Source organism: Lolium perenne, chromosome 4 (assembly GCF_019359855.2).
Source record: "Lolium perenne isolate Kyuss_39 chromosome 4, Kyuss_2.0, whole genome shotgun sequence".
Lineage (NCBI taxonomy): Eukaryota > Viridiplantae > Streptophyta > Magnoliopsida > Poales > Poaceae > Lolium > Lolium perenne.
Genome location: NC_067247.2, coordinates 364,736,636 through 364,763,815, shown reverse-complemented (window position 1 = coordinate 364,763,815; position 27,180 = coordinate 364,736,636). Strand labels below are relative to the sequence as shown.

At 48.7% G+C, this 27,180-nt stretch overlaps 2 protein-coding genes across 2 annotated transcripts; both read right to left on the bottom strand.

Annotated features, from left to right (window-relative positions):
* Positions 1-11,496: 11,496 nt before the first annotated feature.
* Positions 11,497-12,534, bottom strand: LOC127296715 (RING-H2 finger protein ATL16). Its single transcript, XM_051326917.2, has one exon. The coding sequence runs from the start codon at positions 12,459-12,461 to the stop codon at positions 11,685-11,687; it is 777 nt and encodes a 258-aa protein (XP_051182877.1). The 5' UTR covers positions 12,462-12,534; the 3' UTR covers positions 11,497-11,684.
* Positions 12,535-20,385: 7,851 nt separating this feature from the next.
* On the bottom strand, positions 20,386-21,669 carry LOC127296716 (RING-H2 finger protein ATL16). The gene has a single exon (XM_051326918.2). It carries the CDS (start codon positions 21,368-21,370, stop codon positions 20,519-20,521), a length of 852 nt encoding a protein of 283 aa, XP_051182878.1. The 5' UTR covers positions 21,371-21,669; the 3' UTR covers positions 20,386-20,518.
* Positions 21,670-27,180: the final 5,511 nt, after the last annotated feature.

Here is a 27,180-nt window from a genome sequence, read left to right as displayed (position 1 = left end):
TTCAAATACTTTCTTGGGTTCCACTAAGGAGATATAAGCATGATGGTTGCTAAAATTAGCCAATTGCCTTCTTGTGGAAACCTTTGCCCTTATATCACCAAGAACCTTATCATGAGTGTGATCACGAAGCTCAAGGTTCCTTTCTCTTCTTGCTAGACGACGGGCCTCGATCTCCTCCTTGGTTCTTCTTGGCCTTGGAGGTATCACTTGATCAACTTGATCTTTTGGGTCCCCGTCTTGACCTTCAACTTGAGCAACTACAATTTCTTGAGAGTGCTCAACATCATGTGCTTGATCTTGGACATCATTTGGTGCGGAGCAAATATCAAATGGATACTCGTCGGAACCATCATGAATGCTAGGTTGATCTTGACCTTGATCTTGTCCTTGATCTTGTCCTTGATCTTGCCCTTGATCTTGTCCTTGATCTTGCACACTAGAGGGAGGGTTTTGTTCTTGTTCTTGGGTTGGTGCATCATTTGCTTCACTTGATGGGGTTTGTTGATGTTGAGAAGATGAGGGCTCCACCGTGGTAGAGCATAGTCCTTCCCGAGACGCCACACCGTGTCCCTCAACGGGGCGGAAAAATCCCACACCCATTCTTACTATGGCATCTTGAGGTATTTCATCACCTGCACATACATCAACTTGCCCCACTTGGGAGCCATCATTTTCTTCGAACCTCACACTACAAGATTCAATGATAATCCCAGAGGCTATATCAAAGATTCTATAAGTGTGAGACTCGGCACCGTAACCAACAAATATACCCTCCAAAGCTTTAGGAGCGAATTTAGATAAACGAACCCCTTTGATTTTGTAGAAACACTTACACCCGAACACCTTGAAGTATGAGATATTAGGCTTGTTCCCGGTGAGTATTTCATATGGAGTCTTGTTCAAGCCCTTGCGGAGATAGAGCCGGTTGGAGGAGTGACAAGCGGTGGAGATGGCTTCGGCCCAAAAGTTATAGCGGGATTTATACTCCGCCATCATAGACCTTGCCATATCCATAAGAGTCCGGTTCTTCCTCTCCGCAACACCATTTTGTTGAGGGGTGTAAGCATCGGAATATTGATGACGAATCCCCTCATCACTAAGAAAATCATTGAGTGTGTAGTTCTTGAACTCGGAGCCGTTGTCACTTCTTATTGCCATAATGAGGAGGTTGTGTTGGCGTTGCACCTCGGTAGCAAAGTCAATGAATATTTGTTGAGTCTCATCTTTCGTCTTGAGAAAGTAGACCCAAGTGTATCTTGAGTAGTCATCGACAATCACCAAGCAATGTTTCTTCGCACCAAGACTTGCATGAGTAACGGGACCAAAGATATCCACATGAAGGAGCTCCAAGATCCTCTTGGAAGAGATGATGGTCTTGCTTGGATGCGGAGAGTCATGCATTTTGCCTTCAACACAAGCCCTACAAACACGATCTTTGGCAAAAGACACATTTTCCATTAGTCCCACAATATGGTTCCCCTTGTGAAGACTTTGCAAAGTTCTCATGTTGACATGGGCTAGGCGGCGATGCCACAACCAACCCACGTCCGCCTTTCCGAATAGGCACATCGCACTTGTCGTGGTGGTCCCCGAAAAGTCCACCACATACAAGTTGTGTTCGCGATACCCAACGAATGCGACTTTTAGAGTCTTGCTCCACAAGAGGACCACAATATCATTATCAATAAAGACGGCGAAACCCATCTTGCCAAGGGCGGAAACGGAAAGCAAATTGTAACCAAGGGTTTTGACAAGCATGACATCCACAAGAGTAATGTTGTGTGCAACCACAACCTTGCCAAAACCCAATACCTCGGATGTAGAATTATCGCCAAAGGAGACGGTGATATGATTTATGTTGGGCCTCAACTCCTTGACGAGGTTCTTGCCGTCGGTCATATGACTTGTACATCCACTATCAAGTACCCATTTTGAACCTCCGGCGGCATAGTCCTACATGAGATCAATTCTTGGATTTAGGTACCCATTTTTCAATGGGTCCTCTTTTGTTAGCAACAAGGGTCTTTGGAACCCAAATAGACCAAGCAACATAACCATCATATGGACCAACATATTTAGCATAAACATCACCATAATAATCTTTAAAGAGAACATAGTGAGGGTTATCTATTCCCGCACCATCATCATTAATGGTATTGCCCTTTCGGGTTTCACCATTAGCTTTCTCATGTGCGGGCTTGGTCTTTTTCTTGTTTGCCTTTTTAGCCTTGGTATTATAACCAAGTCCCTCCTTCCCATTGTTTGACCTTTGCTTACTCAAAAGATCATCCAAGGAAAGTTTACTTTGGGGAGAGGAGGCCTTAGCAAGTTCATCCTTCAACCTAGCATTTTCCTCAATAATATTTGCATGATCACATGAAGGAGTAGAGGTACTAGGTATGTCATATGAAGCAAGCCTAATTTGAAGTTGCTCATAAGACTCGGAGAGGAGAGAGTATTCACTCTTCAAGGCTTTGTGAGCCTTGTCTAGTTCATCTAGATCCTTCACAAGTTTCTCATGATCAACACCAAATTTGGCATTTTCCTTTATAAGCACTTTAGTCTTAGCTCTAGCAAGATCTCTAGCTTTAGTGAGCTTGTTAAGTTTATCTTGAGGTTCTTCAAGACTTTCTAGCTTCTCTTCAAGAGATGCTATAGTTTCTTGACATTCCTCAAGAGCATTTTTAAGAGCATGTATTTCTAGAGAGCCTTCTCTCTCTATTTGGCACTTTTTCTCAAGTGTATCATTTAGTTGAGCCATACGAACCATGAGACTTGAAACATGCTTCTTAGTGTTACCTTGTAGGTTACTAATGAAATCATCAAACTCTAGCATTTCTTGTTTCACTTTTAGACTAGCGGGGTCAACCCCTAGATCATTAGAAATGTTAGGCATATAGGGGTTAGGAGATGATACCTCGGAAGATTTAGCCATGAGGCAACTTTCTTCCTCCACATGAATGACCTCATTGGGAGATTCACTTGTTGATGAAGAGTTAGTGGAGAGGGAGGCAAGGGCAACCAATCCATTTGAGGTTGCATCTTCTTCATCATCAACATCTTCATCTCCGGAGGTATACTCTTCTTGAGTTGATAGCACAATAGATGTGTCCAAGGTGGACCTTGCCATGAAGCAATGTGCATTCTTGCGTTGAGGGTTCTCATTGGGTGAATCAAAGAGTGAGGAAGAGGGAATGTTGGTGGTGACAATGGCGGCCACTTCTCTTGAGCTTTCCTCTTCATCATCACTAGCACTTGTAATCTCATCGGAAGAGTATTCTTCATTAGCCACTAGCACAATCCTTGAGGGCCTCTTGCCCTTCTTGTTCTTGTTATAGAATTTCTTGTTGGGGGGCTTTGAATATTTGCCCTTTGAGTCTTTGCTCTTGTCCTTGGGGATGAGCCTTCCACCATGAGTCTCCCTATTCTCATAGGGACATTCGGCAATGAAATGGCGCTTGTCATTGCAATTGTAGCAAGATATTGTTCTTGGGCCCGAGCTTGAGGGACCCCTTGAGTTGTTTCTCTTGATGTTGTCCTCCTTGGCCTTGGAAGGATCAATCCAAAAGGTGTTTGCATGGAATGCCATGTGGTCATGGTAGTGGTGTTCCAAGTCTTCCGGATAGGTCATGCTCCAAGATGTCCTATAAGATTCTTGAGGAATCACTTCTTGCACGGGGTTGACCACCAAGGCAAGGTTGGACCCTTTTGTCATCCCAATGTCACGATTGCGGGAATCATGAGAGTTTTGCTCAAGCACCTTGAGAGCTTGCATCTCGTGCACGGCTTGTTGAGAGGTGAGGGAGGCATAGCATTCTCTTCCGACAAGAGTCTTGACATCAATAGGCTCGAACGGCATCATGCACTCAATGTACTTCTCCTTGATCCAAGAGTCATTAATGTGAGTGGCTCCAACAATCCGGAAGGCGTCGGCAACGGTGAGAAGTCTTCCATACATGTCTTCATGATCTTCATCCGGAAGCCTCGTGAATCCTTCGGCTTTATTCCGAAGAGCATTATACTTGTTCCTTCTTGTGCTCTCACTTCCAATGCAACCCGCGGCCAAAGCATCCCAAGCATCCTTGGCGGTGGTGAAATGCCGAACACGAGACAACTCCTTTGTCCCCACGGCAGTTTGAATCATGTGCAAGGCGGTGTTGTTGAGTTGACTATCAACCGCTTCTCTTCTAGTCAACTTCTTGGGGTTGTAAGGATTGAAGCCTTCCTCGATGATTCTCCAAAGTTCATTGGAGGCACTGCGAACATGAGAGCTAAACTCAAATTGCCAAGTATCGTAATCATTAACGGAAAACTTAGGTGGGTCGCCCCGGATGTTTATATGAGGATGGGGAACCGGTATATCGGGTGATTGGAAAGGTGGAGGTACTCGATTGTAGCTCTCACTTCCACTAGTTCCCTTGGGAGATGCAATGGGGGGTTTGATAGTGTTTGAGTTATCACCATCCATGGGTGTGGTAGCGGAAGGTAATACCGAAGTATCACCCTCTACAACCGCATCCGTGATATTAACCTCTATGGTGGGAGCCACGGGACGGGGAGGAGCCAAAAGCTCAGAGATCATTTTTCTCATGCTTTCCATTTGAGCATCCATGGATGACTTCAACGAATTGATATCCTCCATGGTGACCGGCCTAGTCTCCCCTTCCGAAGGTCCATCGTCCGGCATACTCTTAGGCGGTTAAGCCCGAAATAAGAGCCGAGGTTCTGATACCAATTGAAAGGATCGTATGCCGCACCTAGAGGGGGGGGGGGTGAATAGGTGCTAACCAATTTGTAGTTCTTTTTCAATTTAGGCTTGACACAAAAGGTAAATTCTCTAGATATGCAACTAAGTGAATTTACCTATATGACAAGGCTAACAACTAAGCAAGATATAGCTAAGCAATATAAGAGATAGAATAGGATAGAGGTAACCGAGAGTGGATCACACGATGACACGGAGATGATTCCCGTAGTTCCCTTCCTTTGCAAGAAGGTACGTCTACGTTTGGAGGAGTGTGGTTGCTACGAAAGCCAAACCAACAGCCACGAAGGCTTCACTCAGATCTCCGGTGAGCAACGCCACGAAGGCCTAGCCCACTTCCACTAAGGGATTTCCTCGAGGCGGAAACCGGGCCTTTACAAAGTTCTTGGGGCACACATCCACAACCGAATTGGAGGCTCCCAAATCTGTTACAACACAACAATCAACAACAATACATCAACACAAATCAACTAGGGAACCAAATAGAAACACTAGCATGAGATCCCTCAAACAAGAGAGGGGGAAATGAAGAACGCTTCGGTGAGGATATAGACCGGTGTCTTCTCCTTCAAATCTCCAAAGATCAAGAGCTTTGGTTGGGGGAGGAAGGAGATCTTGCAAATCTTGTGTTCTTGAGGTGGCTCTAATGGTGGTGAAGCTTGGCAGATTTTTCTTGCAATGATTGAGCAACTTGTCCCTTTGGAGAAGAAAGCTATTTATATGGTTGGAGCTTTCAGATCTGACCGTTGGGGACGAATTTCACTTACACCGGAAGTTCCGGCCAGGATGGCCGGAAGTTCCGGCTTCCACCGGAAGTACCGGCCATTCGGGCCGGAACTTCCGCCTTCGGTATTTGCCCTGCAAAACAAAAGATGGGGCGGAACTTGGGCGGAACTTCCGGTGACCGGAAGTTCTGGCCAAGTTCCGGCCAAGTTCCGGAAACTTGCGAAAACCTTACGGGACTATACTGAGCCACAAACACGGAATTCCGGAACTTGTCCGGAAGTTGGGCGGAAGTTCCGCTGGGCGGAACTTCCGGCCAACTCCACCGGAACTTCCGGTCAGGAAGGAAAAAGCTGAGCACAGACGGCGCTGAGAAACTTCTGCTGAACAAGCCAGGCCGGAACTTCCGCCTGCTGGGGCCGGAACTTCCGCCAGAGACATAAAACCTGCAGAACTTCAGAATAGCTATACCAATTCACCGATCCAACATATTTTTTGATAGCTTGTACCTGTCTACATCAACACACATAAAAATATACATAGTGTTGACATCAAACACACAAAACCCAAAAGGGCGGGAAATGTTCTTTCACCAACCCCCCCCCCCCCCACCAACGGCTTGACGCAAATATATTTTTCGACAAAACTTATATTAATAAAAAGAAATTTACACAGGGGTTAAAAATGAAAAAATCATAAATAAAATATATATTACCCTAGCTAATTAGGGTTTGCGCCATGGACGCCTATTCGTCGTCACCGAGGTCGATGAAGACTGGTGGCTCCCATGGTCAGGGCCAGTACGACATCGGAGGAAGTCCAGCTGTTGGCACCGGCTCAGGTGGTGGCGCCGTAGACGCTGGTGCGTGAGGACGTGGCGGTGTGCAAGTCTTTCCGCGAGAAGGAGTGGCTATAAGCATCACTGGACTGCCCTGCGCTGACTCCCGCAGTTGGACAACAAGGCCATTCCACTAGGCGAGCTCGCTACGGGATATGGCGAGCTCGATGGCCTCCTCCTTGCTCATATCGGGAGGCTGGACTGTGGCATCCTAGCCCAGGGCTCAATATGATTGATAGGATACTCATATTAATAAGTTGCAATTTTTATTTTCTGGAAGCTCATCTCCAATGAATTCTGAGGTTAACCGTGCTTGTCTTGGAGTGATTTGAGGATGAGCGACCAACCGAGAAGTCCTTCCCAGATGCGCACGAGTGAGGACAAAATGCGCAGGACATGTGTTGGTATGTGGGAGCTAGTCTAGATGTTCTACAGAGCTGTCAGGGGTAACATGCCTGGCCGGGGGTGACCGGGGGTGTTACATGGACCTCTTGGTTGACGACTGGCAGATCAAGTGGTCCGTTATCATCGCCTCCTTCGTCCTCGGCATCGTCGTCGTTGTTGTCGTCTTGGCCACAACCGTAGCCACGGTTGAGGTACGCCACATCACCTCGTTGCAGGTCGAACTTCCACGCGCCAAACATGTCCCAATTGTAGGAATCCATTGTGAAAGCCATGTCATCGCGCAAATTGGGTGGGACGATGAACCGGCGGCGGCGGCTCTCGCCGTGCCGCGCTCACGGGCGCCATCGGCACCCGCCGCGAATTGAGCATCTAACTTGTCAAGTTGACATCTAGCCATAGCATCGGGCACCCCTCCTTGTACAGGGTGTAGTCAACGGGGACGTAATGCCGGTCCCTCTCCTTCCGGCGGCCTCCGCGCAACAAGCCCGCCTCGTGGTAATTCTTGGTCTTCTGAAACGGCCATGACTTGCCCATGAGATGCTCTCTCCGTGGTCTATGGAGTTGAACGAGGGGGAGATGGCAATGGCGTGTGTGAAAATGGGCGCGGCCACGTGCCTTAAAACGTAAGGGCGATGCCTCGCCACAATGGTGGGGAAGACCAATGCCGCCCGCTAGACCTAGGACATAGAAGGCGAAGCTAAAGCCATTAACGCGCCGCATAAAGCCATAGCGGCACCAGGGATCGAATGGTGCCCTAGAATACGTGAGAGGAGGGAGCAGCAGCACGAGAGAGGAAACCTAGGTAGCTCGTTCCAGTAGCCGGGTAGCTATAGCTTTGGCCCCCACCATGCACCAACAACCGTGCAAGCCCGATGGATGCTTTGGATTAGTTCACAACATCCAAACGTGCAAGCCCAACTTTTCCCGGACGTCGGGTTCCATCCGTGTCCATCCATCAGCTCCGACGGCCATTTGCACGTACTGCTCGGCCGCTGTATTTGTATTTGTATCATCCATGGATTCACAATTATTCGATCATGTAGCTCGCTAGGTTTCGTTGCTTCCCCGGCCGGCTAGCTTGCTGGTCCCCCTGCGAGGCCGAGGCATCGCTGGAGGCTGGAGTGGTGCACCCGAAAGCACGCCTCAACGTTGACATCCCACCCTCCATTAGCGCCCCACTCTACTGGATGATTACCTGCTTATGTGACTGCCAGACCAGCTAACCAAATCTACCCAGCTAGCTGCCGCACACCACAGATCGATCCAAGAACGTGCATCACCAGATATGTCAGTGTACAATCTTAAGGTGTTGTTCCACAAAAGCTCGTTTAGGGTATCTCTAACCGATTCCTTATAATTTAGCTCCACAATCGGCTCCTTTGTCCTTGAACTTCTTATATTTGGTCCGCTGAAAAGAGTGGTGGTTCCTAGCCAATCCCCTAAAGTTAACTCACTATTCTTTTGAAGTCTTACAAACCAAATTATTCAAAGACAAACACATGGAAGGGTTCTAATGAAGTAAAATAGCATGATTATCTTCATAAACAAAATAAGTTTATGAACCAAATTATTTACACTATAGAATTTACTAGGTTGAATTCTATTGCAAGAAAGTAAAAGGAAATTGAGAACCTAGTCAATTCATCAAACACTTGGAGGGCGGTGGAGGTGAGAAGGTATGTCGGCGAGGCTATAGGACGGTCGACGGAGGGGCTCGGAGGACAAAGATTCCCCTCGAACTTTAGCCGCTGGTTGCACACCATGCTCCCCACTGCCGAAGAGCCGTTGTAGGGATTTCACTACTGCCTCAATTCTGGCACAACCTAACTTGGCCGCGAGCATTCTACATCACCCGATTCTCCGTCGGCTTTGTTTCTTGAACAAATCAAGCTTGACGGTTGGATTTTTCGACGCGGAAAAAGCTGCTAGGCGTCGACGGAGGCTAATGGCGGTCACAGGAGGCGACGCCGGTGATGACATGGTGCGTGCGGGTGAGAGTGTCAGCTCAACGCGCGGTGGAGGGTTGATTTTTTCTCTCTAGCTGAGCAGCATCTGAATATATTTGAGAGTTAGAGACCATGAGGAGTAAAAAGGTTTTACTCCTCTAAAGCCTATAAGGAATCGGCTAGGTCCATTTTAGCCTATTATTTCAAACTTTTTATATTTTTCTAAAAGTTTTAGGGATTTTGCTAGAGATGCCCTTAGCAGCCGCACATGGCATGGCCGGGAGAGCGCGCGCACGGCAGGCCCGGCCCCGGCGAGCTATATAGCTAGCTAGCCGGCGTGGCTCGATCGACTGTTCCGTTGTATATTATGCACGGATTGGACAAGTCCCGGTCTCACTGTGAAGCACCAAGTCGCGCTGGTAGATAGAAAGTTGCCATGCAATGAAGCCACGTACGTGTGACACAAAACACGGATAGATGCTCGATCGCCCAACCCATAATAAATTATACTATAGCCTACAAAAACCATGGCTCGATCATCCTAGGCACAACCACCTTTTAAGCCGCGCCCTGTACGTGCGTACTGTACCTGCTAAGCCGTAGCTAGCTAGGCAGTGTGTGCCATGGTTCCCCATTTGGAGACGTCCAATCCAAGCCTTAACTACATGCCCGTGCTGTGCATTCGTACGTTACCCAGTGCTGGTCGAGAAAAGATTTACAACATCTCCAGTCGGCGCCTGCTAAACCCTCCTTCAAAGAGATTTGAGGCGGGGCGACGGATAAAAAATATATTTCCAGCCGTGTCCCCTAAAATCGCTTTTTGTCCGGCGCGTCTCAATACGGTGTCCGGCGCCTCGAGCCCGTCCCCGCCCCACAGGAGACACACCGGGGACGCCGGACGCACCGAAAAGCGCGGCAGAGAGTGGCGGGGCCGACCCATCAGCGGCACAATTAAATATTAACCTAACCGTCACCTACCTCGTGACGGAAGTTATTGGCGCGCAGCGACGGTGCAGTTCCCGCAGAGGCGCAGCGAAGCGTCTCGTCGCCGCCTAGCTCTGCGTGCCGGCGTTAATGAGCGCCACCGCTCCCCCGCCTCCCTCCGGCCTATAAAAAATGGCCGCCTCTCATCGTCCCTCTCACACAGAAATCCTAGCGCCTCTCTCCCCAACCCTAGCCGCCACCATATGAAGAGTCGACGCCATGGCTGGTAGAGACAGAGGTCAAGCTCGCGGCCGTGGTCGTGGTCATGGCCGTGGCCGCGGTAGAGCTGCACGCTCGCCGTCGCCTGCGATGTCGTCATCGTCCTCATCGTCAGACAGGTAGGACGAGGTAGGGCCCGTACTGTTCGAGTTCATCATCGTCCTCAAGGGCGACCCACACGGCATCCAGAGGCTGCCGAACGACTTCGCCGACTTTGTCGCCGCCGACGAGCGCCCGGGCTCGCTGCATCTGCGGGAGGATAGCTGCCACAGCTGCCGGTGGATCGTCGACGTGATCTACGATGCCCGCGGCAAGATGTACCTCCACATCGGCTGGGAGAAGTTCACGCGCTACCACCGCCTCGAACCCGGCTTCATGCTCGTGTTCTCCTACTTCGGCGACAGGGACGTGAGCGTCAAGGTGTTCGACGAGACGCGTTGCCGCCGGAACTACCACGGCGACATCGCCGAGGAGGACGACGACTGAAGAGTGTTGTTTCTTCGCAGCGAAAAAATGCACGAAGGTTTCTGGAAGTTCTTCCTCGGAAGAACCAATAGAGGCACCCTCACCAGCTGGATTTTCCAGTTTGGGTGACTGGGTGTGCCCTCAAGTGTTCTTTCTTGGCAGCGAACACAAGAAACGTTCGATGTCTGGCCTAGTTAGGTTTAGTTTTATTGCAATCTTTTATATTTGTGTCAACCATGGTTCAAACTATGTATTAATTTGTGGAAAACCATGTTCCAAACTATATTTTCATGTAAACCACGTTCCCAATTATGTATTAGTTTGTGGAATATTTCTTCTCTTTATTGAAATAAATATATAAAAAACAAAAAATGATATTTTAATGTTTGGGGGTGGCATTTGGGGGACGCGGCTGGGGAGCGACGTCCCCCAAACGTGGCACGAACAAAACATGCATGTTCCCCAAGCGCTCAATCCGGCGCCTTTTAGGAAACAGTTTAGGGGAAGCGACTGGAGATGCTCTTACTGCCCCCTGAGTTGTATATACATACATGCAGATTTGGAAGACCATGCATCCAACACCAACATCATCCATTCTGATTCATGCTTGTCGAAACAAGCCTTAGTTAGTTAGACCATCTCCACAGGCGTCCCAAAATGACCTCCAACAACAGCACCGGACAAGCGGTTCGGACTGCGGCAAAAACTGCCGTGGATTTGGCCACCCCCTCACCTCCCTCCAAATATGTATTACACTTGGGTGAAAATAGCCCGAAATCTAATCTGGGCACAAATGCACAATGTACTAAAAGTATCCTAATTTGGGCTTACCCTAAATCTTTTACAATGCAATGAGGAAGAAGACGGCGGAGCTAACTCACATCGTCTTGCCAGGACTCACTAGGGGTCTCTCCGTCGTTCTAGCTCGACATGTCGAACGGCCGCGGTGACACCGAGCCCTTGTCGACGTCGAATCTGAACGATGGCAATGCGACAACGAAATGAGAGAGGATGCAACAACGGAATGAGAGGATTTGGAAGTGTAAAAGTCGGTACGGCAAGGCCTATAACGGCCGATCCCATGGAAATGCATGCGATCCTAGATAGATCCAGCAGCCAACTGCCAGTGCAAGATCGGCCAGAAAGAGACGTCGCCGGGCACCACAAGACACACGACAGTCGACAGCCGCTCTTTTTCCAACTCCCCCGATCGTCACGGTTCCCAGGCCATTTCGCACAGCCCCAGCATATTTACACGTACGCTAGCTTTGTACTGCTACAGCAGCAACAGCGTACAAATGAATGAATTGTACAGTACGATCGATCAAAGAATGTACCACTACGACATTTGCCTCTGCGCCAGGAACTCCTTGACGACGGACACGTGCAGCTTGTCGCAGGAGGAGTCCATGGACAGCGACCGCCTCATCGGCTCCACGGCGAACTCCTTCCTCCTCGTCGTCTCCACCGCCTCGTCGCCCACCGCCTTCTTCCGGACCTTCCTTCCGCCGCCGGCAGCGGCCCAGCTCTCGTGCTCCCCTCTCACCTCGATCACGATGCTGCCGGTGTCCTCGTTGCCGCTAGCGCAGAGCTCGTCCTGCCAGTGCCGGTCGTGTCGCGGCGGCAGGAGTGGCAGCGGCGGAAGGGTGACGCTCCGGCGGCAGAAGGGGCACCGCGCGCTGCCCTGGAGCCAGGTGTCGATGCAGTCGATGTGGAAGGCGTGGGCGCAGCCGGGGAGCAGCCGCACGCGCTCCCGCTCCGCGAACTCGCTCAGGCACACCGCGCACTCGGACGACGTCGACGCCCTCCTCCCTTCAGCCGCCGCCGTGAACGTCACCACCGGTAGCATGCGGATGAGCGGCATCCCGAGGCCGCGGCGCCGCTGCTCCTCGCAGGGCGCAGCGGCGCGCGTTGGCTCTCGCCACGGAGGGTTGCGGGACAGCACCGCGCGGAGCAGCTGGCACTTGGTCACGAACGCGTAGTAGCTCGCCAGCAGCGCGAACGCCGCGACGATCCCGACCACCGTGATCACGACCATCGGGACGCTGGCGCTGGCGCTCGAGGAGGAGGAGGACGCCGGCGAGGACGGGAATGCCGCCGGCGCTGAGGAGCTCATCTTGTAGGTAGCTAGCGCTCTCGAGGCGTCTGAGCTATCCGGTCGGACGGATACAGTTAAAGGCAGAAAGGGAAGGCGGAGAGAGACGTGGAGCGGCTCTGTACTGACGGCCGATGGCAGAAAGCGAGCTCACGCCAATAGGCAGCCGTCGTGTACGTGGTTTTCCTTGCGATGTATTTCACGGACAATGGAAGCACGGAATATTTCCATTTCTCCCTCGATCATGTAGCTAAGGAGCTCGTACGTACGTACTAGTGCTACGCTTCTGCGCTGCCTAATCAGAGGTTACGAGGTCGAGGTGTGAAGCTCAGTTGGAATGGATCAGTTTAGCCGTCTGTCTCATAATCGCGTCGAGATTCAGCAGAGATGTGTACATAAGAGTAAGAGAGGGTGTCTGGTGTGCGGTCTCGTTCGCACTTGATCAGGTACAGGAATAAGACCCTGCATTGCGCGTACGGCCCCATAGGCCATAGCCTCGACGTTGTCGTAGCAGCCTAGCAGGGGCCAAACTTCTGTAGGAACAAGGAGAAATAGAGAGCAAGGAATGGAGACAAGTTTGAGTCCTACATTGCCGGGCTTGGGCCCAATGGCCCATCAAAAGTGGAGTCGACCAATTTTCATTTTCTCCCCAAGGTCCTGGTTCTCCTGTTTTTTTAGAGCAACATAGACCCTTTTTTCTTTTCTTTTGCGAAACAGAATAATAGTACAGACGCAGACAATATACAAATATGTACATACACTCATCTCTATGAATACGTGCATATACATCCTATCCCTATGAACATCTTCGAGAGCATGGGTCCACGAAATTAATCTAACGGGTCTTGAGATTGACGAACTCACCACGGACGCCTTGTTATTAGCGGACATTGCCTCTACTAAAAAAATATTTCACCTTTATGAGACACCAAAATATCAAACCCGAGATCTGATCTTGGTGGGTTGGGATGCCATTGCCCTCATAACCATCCAACCAAAGGTTGGTTCTCGCATAGACCCCTTTCCTGGTTCCATTAGACAACGAAATCATGTGAAACATATTCTGTAACATCATTCTTCATGCCTACCGATGCAACAGACAAAGGTTTTAGAGCTGCGAAAATTCACATTTGAAACTGAGCTCATATGCTCCTGCTACAGCAAAAATATAGAAATAGAAACTAAAAAAATCTAAATATTTTCGATAACAAACATGTAAATGTGTTCTAAGTGAAAACAACATTGTGGTGAGAAATGAAAAATTTGGTGATCAATGCAAAACAACAAATTGTTTTGAACATTTATATTTAAGGATTTCTATTTCCGTGCCCTTCAATCGTTAGCTCTACTCACTTCTTCCCAGCCTCTTAACATTTTATCACTTTTACTCAAGCTCTTGTCTCGTACTCTCACAAGAATGTCTAACGGATGTAGCCATCGGGTCAACGACGTTGACCATTATTCTGACGTGTGGGGCACAACATGTGGGTCCGCATAGAACCATGTCCGGCTCACCTGCCTCTGGGAAAATGTCTAGTGACCCGAAGCTTTGTGTGATACCATGATACTAGCCTTGATAATTCAAATTTATATACATAAAAAATGATACATCAGTTTCAGTAGAATCAAAATTAGATAGCTGTTGCCTCAGCATGCTTCATCACCTAAATAGGCTTCAACGATTTCAGTAGATTCAGATTCCATGATCACATTTTTGCAACCTAGGTGATTAGCTCGAGCTAATACCCCTCTCTCATAGCCATCGCCTCAACCATTTTTGCAGAAGCTACATTTAGTAAGTAGATAGTCGATGCCGCTAGAAAGTTTCCGTAAGAGTCCCTTAAGACCGCACCCACAGATCGTGCATGTGTGTCCAAAAAAAGTAGAACCATCAACCTTAACCTCAACATGTCTAGGGCATGGTCTCTCCCAGGACGACTTCGGACCGGTCACCTTTGCCATTGCCTTGGTAGTATTAGCTACTATAGTAAAAACTAAAATTTTGCATTGATGCATTGGCGGGACTAGTTCATTATGAGTGAGCCGACAACGGATGTACCAGAGGTACCAACAAGCGACCGCTACCGTTTCTTTTTTCCTAGAGCAAAACCGTGAGAGAGCCTTATCTTCATCGCACAATAGCAGGATCACCGACCCCAGCGGTCAGTAGTGGTTACTGATTCAATGACATCGACCAGACCAAGGCCAGCCCACATCATCATCGGGTGTTTATATATTATGGTGCATCATGGCAAATTGGGCTTTCAACTCCTCCATCGGATCCTTATTACTTGTCACTAAAATAGATCTAAAATTAAAATATATCTAGATATATTTATATCAGTATCAAGTAATATGAATCGAAGGGGGTACTTTTGTTTGGAGGGGAAAAACGAATCTTCAACATTTTTCTTTGTAGAAAAACAAAATCAGGAGATTCAACTTCTTCGGGGGAGCACGGCAGAATGGTGAAGACGGCCCCGGCCCAGTAAAAGCGCAGATAAAGTGCACGTGATTCCACGAGAGCGTGATTACGTGAGCCCAGCCCAGCCCACAAAATAAATCCCCTCCAAGAACCCTTGGACTCACTAAACACAACGCTCAAAAAAAAAAAAAACGAAAGGCCAAAGAGGAGGTAAGCCGCCGGCATGCGCGCGCGCGCCAATGGTGATGCTGCCGTGCCGACCTGAGCTCAGCAACTTGGCCCGTTTGCCGGCGCAGCCGTCGATCATACCGCTCTCCTGCGCCAGCACGGCGACTCGGTTTCGCTCCCGGAGCCCGGAGACCGCGTGCTCCCGACGGCTAATCCCGCAGCGACGGCGACCGCGCGCGCGGCCCGCGCCGACGGCGACGGCGACGGCTCGTTCGCAGCCTCGTCCTCTGCTGCACTTAATTGCCCAGGCACAGTGACGCGACACCCTGCAGTGTTCACATTAATCTCAGCCGTTTACCGCGCTACAGTGTTATTGCACGAAGCACGTACGCGTCCACGGAAAACTGAAGAAGCGTCGGCGTCGCCGTCGCCGGTGGCCACACTCCGACGGCGACGCGGCACTGCAGCACGCCGCGCGGCCACCGGCGATTATTCCTCCCCGTACGTCCCCCTCATCGGCACAGCGGTCGATCGATCGTCGTGGTGCACGATCGCAGAGTCAAACAGATCGCGCGTGTGTGTACAGAGCTTCAGATCATCCAACTTGCCCGATCGATGGCGAGACCGAGATCGACACAGCTCCAGCTCCAGCGTCGTGATTCGTCACCGAGTGTTGGGTCGGCACGACAGGACGGCGTGCTCCTTTTCTCGAGGAACGCTGCATCTGCATAGAAGTCAACCACCACTTGCACGGTTAATCATCAAGAGGAGATCCACATGGGCAAGCAGATGCGACGACTATCTTAGGTCTTAGCTAGAGGCCGCAGCAGGACAAAGCGAACCGTTCATTATTATTGCCTGCAACACGCACTTCTATACAGCTCGATCGATCGATCGGCTGTTGCACACGCAGGGTCAACGCTTCGCCCTAATGTGAACCAACGCTGACATGACACCCAAGGTTCATGTGCGTGAGCATAATCCACATCCTAGTTGGACTTATTGTAAACGGTAATCGATCCTGATCAAGCAAGAGGGTGCTTATGTCTCTTGTTTTGGCGTGTCGTGTTAGTGAAGCTTCCTTCCTCGACTTGGCAGTTGCAGTTCGATTTTTTTGCCTAACATGAATACGATGGCGTGATTTTTTGGATTGGTCCTCCAACACCACCACAACAGTGATAGAGCTAAAATTGCCGGCAGGGTCAAGGGTAGTGCGTTAATTAATAGCAAGGAGGGTAGTGCGTTAATTAATAGCAAAGAATAAGGCGCACACGTATTTTAAGATGAACTTTGACCATAAAAATTGAGCAACAAAATCTTGATTATATTATATGTAATTAGTATCATTGGATTCATATTAAAAAACAATTTCTAATAATATTAATTTTATACAAACAATCTTTATATATTTGAAGTAATACTTAGTCAAACAAAAAACACGTAAAAACGAGGACGCCTTATTCCTTCAATCGGAGGTAGTAGTATCGAAGAGTTAACAGAATTTTGTCGTGTCAATTGACATCATATCATACATGCAGCTTCGCCACTGCACCATTGGCGTCAAATGATACCTTCTTCTGCTAGTTTCACTTTTTTTTTCGAGAACCTGCAAGAGATCAGCGTGTTATTGTATTAAGTTTGAGACGGACCAAGATGTCCAAAATAACGGATTACAAGTTTTGCGGAAACAGAAAAAACAACCACGACCACCACTAGGCAGGGAACTGTCCGATGCCGTCGAAGGGAACTGCCATGACAGCTGCCCAAAGATGAAGATAACCAACCGTTGCGTCTACAGAGAGCTCCCCCGCGATGTCTAGTGCCCAGCTATTTGCGAGCAGCCCCTCTTTCATCGAAAAACGCTTCTAGACTGAAGGCCTAACGAGCTTGAGAAGCGCAGGCGCAATGGCCGCCACAGACAAACCCCCAATCCATGCATCTTCCCATAAGAGGATCGAAGATCCATCTCCCAGCATGATCTGCACCATTCATCCACCGCAGGTTATGCAACCCTAGCCCTCCCAGGCTCTTGGGTTGACAAACCAGATGTCATGCCACAGATGTCATGCCACGGGACAACATCCACCATGCGCATCGTCCTTCCCTGCCCAGAGAAAACTCAGTCCTAGCTTGTCGACAACTTTGAGGAACCAAGGATCCAGGTCGAGAGCCATGAGCTAGTAAACCACCGACGCGGTCATAACCGCCTAGACGTATACGCGCGCCCTTCCCGCGATAGAAGACGAGCCTTCCAAAAAGGAAGCTTCCCTGCCAGCTTGTCTAGCACGACGCATAGCTCGCTTTTCTGCGGCTTTCTTATGGAAAGCGGCAGGCCGAGATACGAGCAGGGGAGTTGCGTCACCGGGCATGACAGTGCCGCTGCCAGCACATCCACCACCTCGCCAGAGCACTGGATGGGAGCGGCCAAACTCTAGCCCATGTTCACATGAAACCTAGATGCCGCTCCGAAACATCTCAGAACGCCCCAAACCGCCGCGGGCTCTGCAGATTCTGGTTTGGCGAAAACAACCACATCATCTGCGTAGACAGTTACACGATGCTTAAGCCCGATCGCCGCCAAATCCAAAAGTAAACCAGCGCGCTCGGTAGCCCGGAACATAGCACCAAGCACATCCATGGTGATGACGAAGAGCAGCGAGGAGATGGGGTCTCCCTGCCTGAGACCACGACCATACCTGAAAGCACTTCCCGCGCATCCATTCACCAGGATGCTAGTGCTGGCCGAATGCTGTAGCATAGAGATCCACTTGATCCACCTCAGACCAAAGCCGCGCTGCCTGAGAACGCTGAGAAGAAAATGCCAGGAGATGCAATCAAAAGCCTTGGCCACATTCACTTTGAGGAGTAAGGAGGGGATCCGCTTGCGATGCAAAAGCTTAGCAGATTCCTTCACGAGGATGAAATTATCTTGGATGCATCTTCCTCTGGCCGTGTACATCCTAACTATGCAGAAGTCTGGTGTAAGCTCTCTCGAAATCTCTCTCCATGTATGAAACGACATTTATTGAAAAAGAAAAACGTGTAGTCCTAACGAGACCCACCACTCCATGGGAGCAGCGATCAGACGATTCTCGCACTAGTCAATCACCGGTGAGGTGAACAACGCGTGTTTACCTTATTCGTATCCCGCACAACACCGCCATATCCACCATAGAGTCACTGCCGGTTGACCAATCTCTTTCTTTGGGAACCTTAATTACTGCAACGCCGCTAGTAGAGCCGAGGTCCCCATCCCCTCCCTCCGCATGAATGGCAAGCAGAGGGGGCGGTGACCCACGAATTCCCGGTCAGAGAGAGGGCATATGGTAGCGGCAGCTAACGTGGAAGCCTATGTTGCCATCTTTCTTCTTTCGCTAGTCTACATCCTAGTTACACATATGTTATAGAGGATCCTAATCAAGAAGATGGTGCTTATGTGTGTCGTTTTGGCGTGTGGTCCTGGTGAAGCTTTCATCTCGGCTTGCCAGTTGCCACTCGATTTCTTAATTAACAGATGCGACCGTTGATGATGCACGTACGTAGAAAAAAAGATAGACAAACATCAAAGTGGTGATGCATCATGGGTCGTTTCTGTGTGCTGCCAATGGTAAAGAAATCGTTTGCTTCACGATCGAAAGAGGTGATGCGTTGGTTGGTTAAACAACAACCTACCGTTACGTCGCGACTTTGACTTGGCAGGGCAATAAACTAAATTAGAGCCAAGTGGTGACCTGGCGTTGGGCTGCACGGCCCCTCCTCGATCGCCACCGTCCAGGCGTGTTTCGACAGCCAAGAACAAAACATCTCGTGTCAACTGTCAAGTATGAAATCGAAATCAAGTGGCACACAATCTTGTCTTGAACGAAACGAGCAACACCTTTTGTCATGGGTGATTTGGTGTGCGAAGTTACAGTTGAGTGACATCGATCTGATCCAAAATGGCCGGGAAAATATCCAACGGTACGGCAAATGCCAATGTTACACTTGAGCGACATCTGTTCCGAAACGCCCGTATGCATGCACGTCTCTCGGTGGTGCGTCAGTAACCATCGAACGGTCGAGGAAGAAAGATGGACACATGAAGATTCCAGATCACAAAAGAGATCAACTCAGAATTTGTCCAAAAGCTAAATGTTTTTTTTTTCAAAAATACACCTAAAATATGAAACATGTACTAATCAGATAGAAGAAATGCTAAGATGGCCTGTACAACGCTAAGAAGGTTACAACTCCATTCTACGATACAACTCCGAGCGACAAACAATGCACTATCAACAAACCTAATGAAAAACAACTCGCCTTGCCAAAAATTCTACCATGAATGGCGAGAAGAGGTGCACATGGCTTCAGGACCGTGTCACGAACCAAACAAATCACACCAAAGCACGATCTTGACTCTAAGGCAAATCCGACCAACGTACTTCCCCTCAGGCAGTCGAAGCTAGATTGCAGATGGAGGGCGGAGACGAAAGCCCCTGGCTTGAGCCACCACCACTGAGAGGAGAGGAACACCGACGATGGAGAATCGCACCGACCACTACCGACACCACCATACACATCGACACCTAGCCCGCCACTACCGACACCACCTCGGTGCTAGGAAGCAGGAGCGACAAGCACCACCATGAAGCTTGCCTGCTTCCGAGGCTAAAAAACGCAGTCCCTCCCAAACCCATATGGCCCCGGCCGACTTGGGGCTCATAGGCGCATCTACAGGGGCACCCGCGCCGGATAGCGGCCGAGCCACCACCATCGCCGTCGATACGCGCTCGCCGTCGGGCCCCGCGTTGTCCCTGCAGGAACCAAACACACCAAACACACCGCCACAAATGTGCACAAAGAGGCTCCCACCGCCGTTGTCGCCGCCCAGGCTTTGCCCAACGAGATCGCTGGCGGCGGTAGCCGGGACCGGGAAGGGGAACAGTTCCGGAGGAGGAGCCCTGTGGCCAGCGGATCGGTCACCCCCGAGCCCCCTAGGGTTGGCGACACTGGATAGACCGTCCATTTATGTGATACAAAATTCAGGTAACTGTTGACTGGACGTTAGGCGTGACTTATTGAAACAAGCGAGGAAATATCCATGGCGTGCCACACCTTTTGTTGCAAGTGTCAGCACTTCGCAACACTATTGTCACGAGAGATTTGGTGCGCGACGTTACACGTAATGAAGTGACATCTGATCCAAAATGATGCACGATTTTGCACCAAAGGTTGACATGGACGGATCACGCGCGCACAAATTAAGACGAAGGGCAAATGCCAATGTTGCACTTGAGTGACATCTGATCCGAAATGCCCGTATGCATGCACGCAAAGATATATTGACACATGAAGATTCGGGATCACAAGAGATGAAATCAATGCAATGGCCGGATTAATTTGTCCAAAAGCTAGCTAAAGTCTCCTACGAGCTGTACATTGCATGAACACTGACGCTAATTCATCCTCAACAACAACTAGATTGGGCGAGCAAGCATATATATCATCATGGGTCGAGGTGGTCGATGGGCAGCACCGTGCTCCGCGAGCTCCGGCCGAGCCCGAACGACGACATGAGCCGCCGGAAGCGCCCGCTCGTCTCGCCGACGCCTGGGGTGTTGGCGACGCTGCTGCTGGTGCCGGCCACGTCGGCATGGCTCGGCAGCACGGCCTCCTTGTGCGGCTTCCGTCCGCGATGGCCCGGGAGGAAGTCCATGGACAAGGACCGCCTGATGGGCTCCTGCACGTCGCCGTGCTTGGGGAACCGGCAGGAGCCTCCCGCGAGCCTGGATATCCGCCTGTCGCCGGCGGCGGCGTCGAGGTTGTCCTGCTTGTTGCTGCTGGCAGCTTCGGCGGTGACTACGGTGCGGCAGAGCGGGCAGCTGACGTTGTGGAAGAGCCAGGTGTCGATGCAGTCGATGTGGAAGGCATGGGAGCAGGCGGGCAGCATCTTGAGCGGCTCCCGCTCGACGAACTCGGAGAGGCAGACGGCGCACTCGAGCGCGGCGGACGAGGCCGCCCGGCGCCGGCGGTGGTACTTGACGACGGGGAGCGCGGCGACGACGTCCGCGTCGACACCGCGCGGCGGGTCGTCGGCGCCGAGGCCGTCGGTGAAGAAGACGGCGGAGACGCGGTCCATGACGTCGCCGTCGCGGCGGCGCAGGCGGGAGCCCCCTGGCCCGTTGGCGCCGGCGCGGAGCCAGCAGCGGACGACGAGGAGGTAGTAGGTGACGAGGATGAGCGAGGTGACCATGAAGCCGATGGCGATGACGATGGCGATGGGGAACGCGGCCGACTTGCTGGCGTACGGCGGCGGCGCCGCTCCGGGCACGTCTGCCAAGCCCGGCAACGCGTCCATTGACAGAACGCTGCGACCAGCCGGAGCAAGAAAAGAAAGGAGCTCGGAGGAGGAGGCGTTGAAACGGGGAGGAGAAGGAGGTGGCGAGTGATCCAAGAAAGGAAGCGATGGCAATAAGCAGGAGCAGGAAGTATGTATACGCGGTGCCGGTGCGGGTGCAGTGGGCAGTGCGTGTGCGACGGCGAATAGAAAACTCCCCGCGGCAGGTGCCGACTCGCCAAGTCGCCGATGGCAATAGGCGGAAGCAGCAGCCAGGCTCGTGCATGCCGGGCAAGCGATGGCGACGGTGGCATGAGGCCAGGTCAACTCGCCATCGCCGCTGCCCGTTGGGGTTGCATCGATCGTTTTCTCGTCGAGGTCCAGGCGGCTGTGGACCGCCGTTGGGAATCTACAGAAATCATGGGGCGCCAATGTGTGTACTCGCGTATTTTTAGATCATTTCTCTCGTCGTCATGCAATCATATGATGCCAATTATTAAGCTGAATAAGTGTATGCACGACTTGGCTTGCCGCGCGCATTTGACCGAGCACCCTCTGTGGCTGCTGCGTCGCCCCTTCTCCAGGGCAATCCAACAGCAGCTCCTCGGCGTGCACACTGTCTGTCAATGTGGCACAGGCGGCATGGCCATCTAATGCATCTCTTTTCTTTGTAGTTTATTGTGCTATATTTTATAATTATTAATTAATACAAGGTGTTATAGTTATGATTTACAATGATTTTGGGAATTTTTCCTATAAGATCTATTTTATTTCTATAGTAACGACCTTGTAGGGCCGAAAAACAATTTTTTTCCCGTAATTTTGACTTCCAAGGACCTTCACGAAGTCAAAAGGGCCTATGATTTTTTTGTACACAATTATTTTATCAAGACTAAAGTCACGGAGAACTTGGATCTCACCTGGGCCAGCGAAAGGGCCGAGATAGGCCCAGTGGCGCCACTGGGGCCCATCTCATCCTCGTGGCTCCGTTGTTGTCCATCTTCATGTCGATCTTTTCGTCTTGACCTAAAACCATCTATTAATGGGGCCACAATCGCGATCCCACGAGGCACGAAGGTGGAGATCGAAAAAACATAAACATAGAGTCTGCAGTACACCACCGGTAGAGATCGGAGGGGAGAACCGCTGCTCGAATCGCCCTGGGTGGCTCCACACCCCTCCGGCGTGGTCATCATTAACATTTACATCAACACCCCTGTATCCTCTCTATACCTCCAGCTGTAATCTCTTGGAAAACATGATGTAAATGCAACCGTTTTCTCATGCTTGTCCATTTGTTCTGTTGAACTCTATTCTAGATTTGAGTAGTGACTTATTCATGGCTACAGTGAAATAGTTTGTTTATGATTAAATACAAGTTTGTTATCTTCTATAATAGTCTCATGTACTGATGTATAAGTGTATACATATGTTAAGGGAATGCATAATGTTATCACCTTTCTGTGTGTTTAGAGGTTTGGGATGGCAGGAGATGATAGAAACAATGTTCCATTTCTTAAATGCATGACCATTAATAACGCGTTAATTACCGAGAGTATAAACTTAGGTGATCTTGAAACTTACATCGGTGGTTGGACTTTATGTCTTAATAACTCTTTTGCATGTTCATGTAAGTGTCCTTGGGGTCAACCAGTAGGGGTGTACTTGCTGGTGCGAACGACATCACCAATTTATAGCTCCTCCCTGGAAAGATACAGTAGACGATCTTTATAAAGTTAGATACAATAGTTAGGTGTATTGAAGCTATGATGGGGGCTTGTTGTGCATAATGGTAGGGCAATGTTGCTGCCCTTAAAAAGGATGGGTCTCGACCGCATTCATTTTTTGGCGCCGGTTGATGACGCGTGAAGCACACGTCCGTTGGGAACCCCAAGAGGAAGGTGTGATGCGTACAGCAGCAAGTTTTCCTCAGTAAGAAACCAAGGTTTATCGAACCAGTAGGAGATGAAGGCCACGTGAAGGTTGTTGGTGAAGGAGTGTAGTGCGGCGCAACACCAGGGATTCCGGCGCCAACGTTGAACCTGCATAACACAATCAAAATACTTTTCCCCAACTTAACAGTGAAGTTGTCAATCTCACCGGCTTGGTGTAAACAAAGGATTAAACGTATGGTGTGGAGAATGATGTTTGTTTGCAAAGAACAGCAGAGAACAATAATTGCAGTAGGTTGTATTTCAGATGTAAAAGAATGGACCAGGATCCACAGTTCACTAGTGGTGTCTCTCTAATAAGATAAATAGCATGTTGGGTGAACAAATTACAGTTGGGCAATTGGCAAATAGAGAGGGCATAACAATGCATATACATATCATGATGACTACTATGAGTTTTACTTAGGGCATTACGACAAAGAACATAGACCGCTATCCAGCATGCATCTATGCCTAAAAAGTCCACCTTCGGGTTAGCATCCGCACCCCTTCCAGTATTAAGTTGCAAACAACAGACAATTGCATTAAGTACTGTGCGTAATGTAAACAATACAAATCTCCTTAGACAAAGCATTGATGTTTTATCCCTAGTGGCAACAACACATCCATAACCTTAGAACTTTCTGTCACTGTCCCAGATTCAATGGAGGCATGAACCCACTATCGAGCATAAATACTCCCTCTTGGAGTTACAAGTATCAACTTGGCCAGAGCCTCTACTAGCAACGGAGAGCATGCAAGATCATAAACAACACATATATGATAGATCGATAATCAACTTGACATAGTATTCCATATTCATCGGATCCCAACAAACACAACATGTAGCATTACAAATAGATGATCTTGATCATGATAGGCAGCTCACAAGATCTAAACATGATAGCACAAGAGGAGAAGACAACCATCTAGCTACTTCTATGGACCCATAGTCCAAGGATGAACTACTCACGCATCAGTCCGGAGGCGGGCATGGTGATGTAGAGCCCTCAGGTGATGATTCCCCTTTCCGGCAGGGTGCCGGAGGCGATCTCCTGAATCCCCCGAGATGGGATTGGCGGCGGCGGTGTCTCAGTATGTTTTCTCGTATCGTGGCTCTCGGTACTAGGGTTTTCGCGATGGAGAGAATATATAGGCGAAGGGGCAAAGTCGAGGGATGCTCGAGGGGCCCACCCCATAGGGTGGCGCGGCCGGGGGCCGCGCCCCCCTAGGGTGTGGCCGCCTCGTCGCCCCTCTTCGTCTCCTCTTCTGACTTCTGGAAGGCTCCGTGGAAAATAAGACCGTGGGCTTTTGTTTCGTCCAATTCCGAGAATATTTTCTGTGTAGGATTTCTGAAACCAAAAACAGCAGAAAACAGGAACTGGCGCTTCGGCATCTTGTTAATAGGTTAGTGCCGGAAAATGCATCAAAATGATATAAAGTGTATATAAAACATGTGAGTATTGTCATAAAACTAGCATGGAACATAAGAAATTATAGATACGTTTGAGACGTATCAAGCATCCCCAAGCTTAGTTTCTACTCGCCCTCGAGTAGGTAAACGATAACAAGGATAATTTCTGAAGTGACATGCTACTATCATAATCTTGATCAATACTATTGTAAAGCATATGAGATGAATGAAGTGATTCAAAGCAATGGTAAAGATAATGACTAAACAACTGAATCATATAGCAAAGACTTTTCATGAATAGTACTTTCAAGACAAGCATCAAGAAGTCTTGCATAAGAGTTAACTCATAAAGCAATAAATTCTTAATAGAAGGTTTTGAAGCAACACAAAGGAAGATATAAGTTTCAGCAGTTGCTTTCAACTTCAATATGTATATCTCATGGATAATTGTCAACACAAAGTAATATGATGAGTGCAAATAAGCAAGTATGTAGAAATCAATGCACACAGTTGACACAAGTGTTTGCTTCTAAGATGGAAAGAAGTAGGTAAACTGACTCAACATAAAGTAAAAGAAAGGCCCTTCGCAGAGGGAAGCAGGGATTACTCATGTTCTAGAGCTTTTATTTTGAAAACATGGAAACAATTTTGTCAACGTTAGTAACAATTCATATGTGTTATGCATAAAACATCCTATAAGTTGCAAGCCTCATGCATCGAATACCAATAGTGCTCGCACCTTGTCCTAATTAGCTCGGATTTCCATGGATTATCATTGCATTACATATGTTTCAACCAAGTGTCACAAAGGGGTACCTCTATGCCACCTGTACAAAGGTCCAAGGAGATAGATCGCATTTGATTTCTCGTTTTTGATAAATCTCAACTTGAGGACATCCATACCGGGACAACATAGAAAACAGATAATGGACTCCTCTTTAATGCTTAAGCATTCAACAACATATAGTATTGTCATAAGAGATTGAGGATTAATGTCCAAGCTGAAACTTCCACCATGATACATGGCTTTGGTTGGCGGCCCAATGTTCTTCTCTAACAATATGCATACTCAAATCATTTAAGACAAATCACCCTTACTTCAGACAAGACGAACATGCATAGCAACTCACATGATATTCAACAAAAGTGTAACAGTTGATGGCGTCCCCAGAAACATGGTTACCGCTCAATAAGCAACTTATAAGAAATAAGATACATAAGCGACATATTCTTTACCACAATAGTTTTTAAGCTACTTTCCCATGAGCTATATATTGCAAAGACAAGGAATGAAATTTTTTAAAGGTAGCACGCAAGCAATTTACTTTGGAATGGCAGAAAAATACCACATAGTAGGTAGTTATGGTGGACACAAATGGCATAAGTTTTGGCTCAAGGTTTTGGATGCACGAGAAGCATTCCCTCTCAGTACAAGGCTTGGGCTAGCAAGGTTGTTTGAAGCAAACACAAGTATGAACCGGTACAACAAAACTTACATAAGAACATATTGCAAGCATTATAAGACTCTACACTGTCTTCCTTGTTGTTCAAACACATTTACCAGAAAATATCTAGACTTTAGAGAGACCAATCATGCAAACCAAATTTCAACAAGCTCTACAGTAATTCTCCACTAATAGGTTCAAACTACATGATGCAAGATCTTAAACATGATCTATTTGAGAGCTCAAAATAATTGCCAAGTATCAAATTATTCAAGATAATATACCAATTACCACATGAAGCATTTTCTGTTTCCAACCAAATAGCAATAAACGAAGCGGTTTTCAACCTTCGCCATGAACATTAAAAGTAAAGCTAAGAACACCAGTGTTCAATATGAAAAAGCGGAGCGTGTCTTTCTCCCACACAAGGAATGCTAGGATCCGAAATTATTCAAACAAAAACAAAAATAAAAGCATACAGACGCTCCAAGTAAAGCACATAAGATGTGACGGAATAAAAATATAGTTTCACTAGAGGTGACCTGATAAGTTGTTGATGAAGAAGGGGATGCCTTGGGCATCCCCAAGCTTAGATGCTTGAGTCTTCTTGAAATATGCAGGGATGAACCACGGGGGTATCCCCAAGCTTAGACTTTTCACTCTTCTTGATCGTATTATATCATCCTCCTCTCTTGATCCTTGAAAACTTCCTCCACACCAAACTCAAAACAATTTCATTAGAGGGTTAGTGCATAATCAAAAATTCACATGTTCAGAGAGGACACAATCATTCCCAACACTTCTGGACATTACCCAAGGCTACTGAAAGTTAATGGAGCAAAGAAATCCACTCAATACAGTAAAAGAGGCAATGTGAAATAAAAGGCAGAATTTGTCAAAACAGAACAGTCCGTAAAGACGGATTTTTTTAGAGGCACTTAACATGCTCAGATGAAGAAGCTCAAATTGAATGAAAATTGCGTACATATCTGAGGATCACTCATGAATTTTCGCAGATTTTTCTGAGTTTCCTACAGAGAG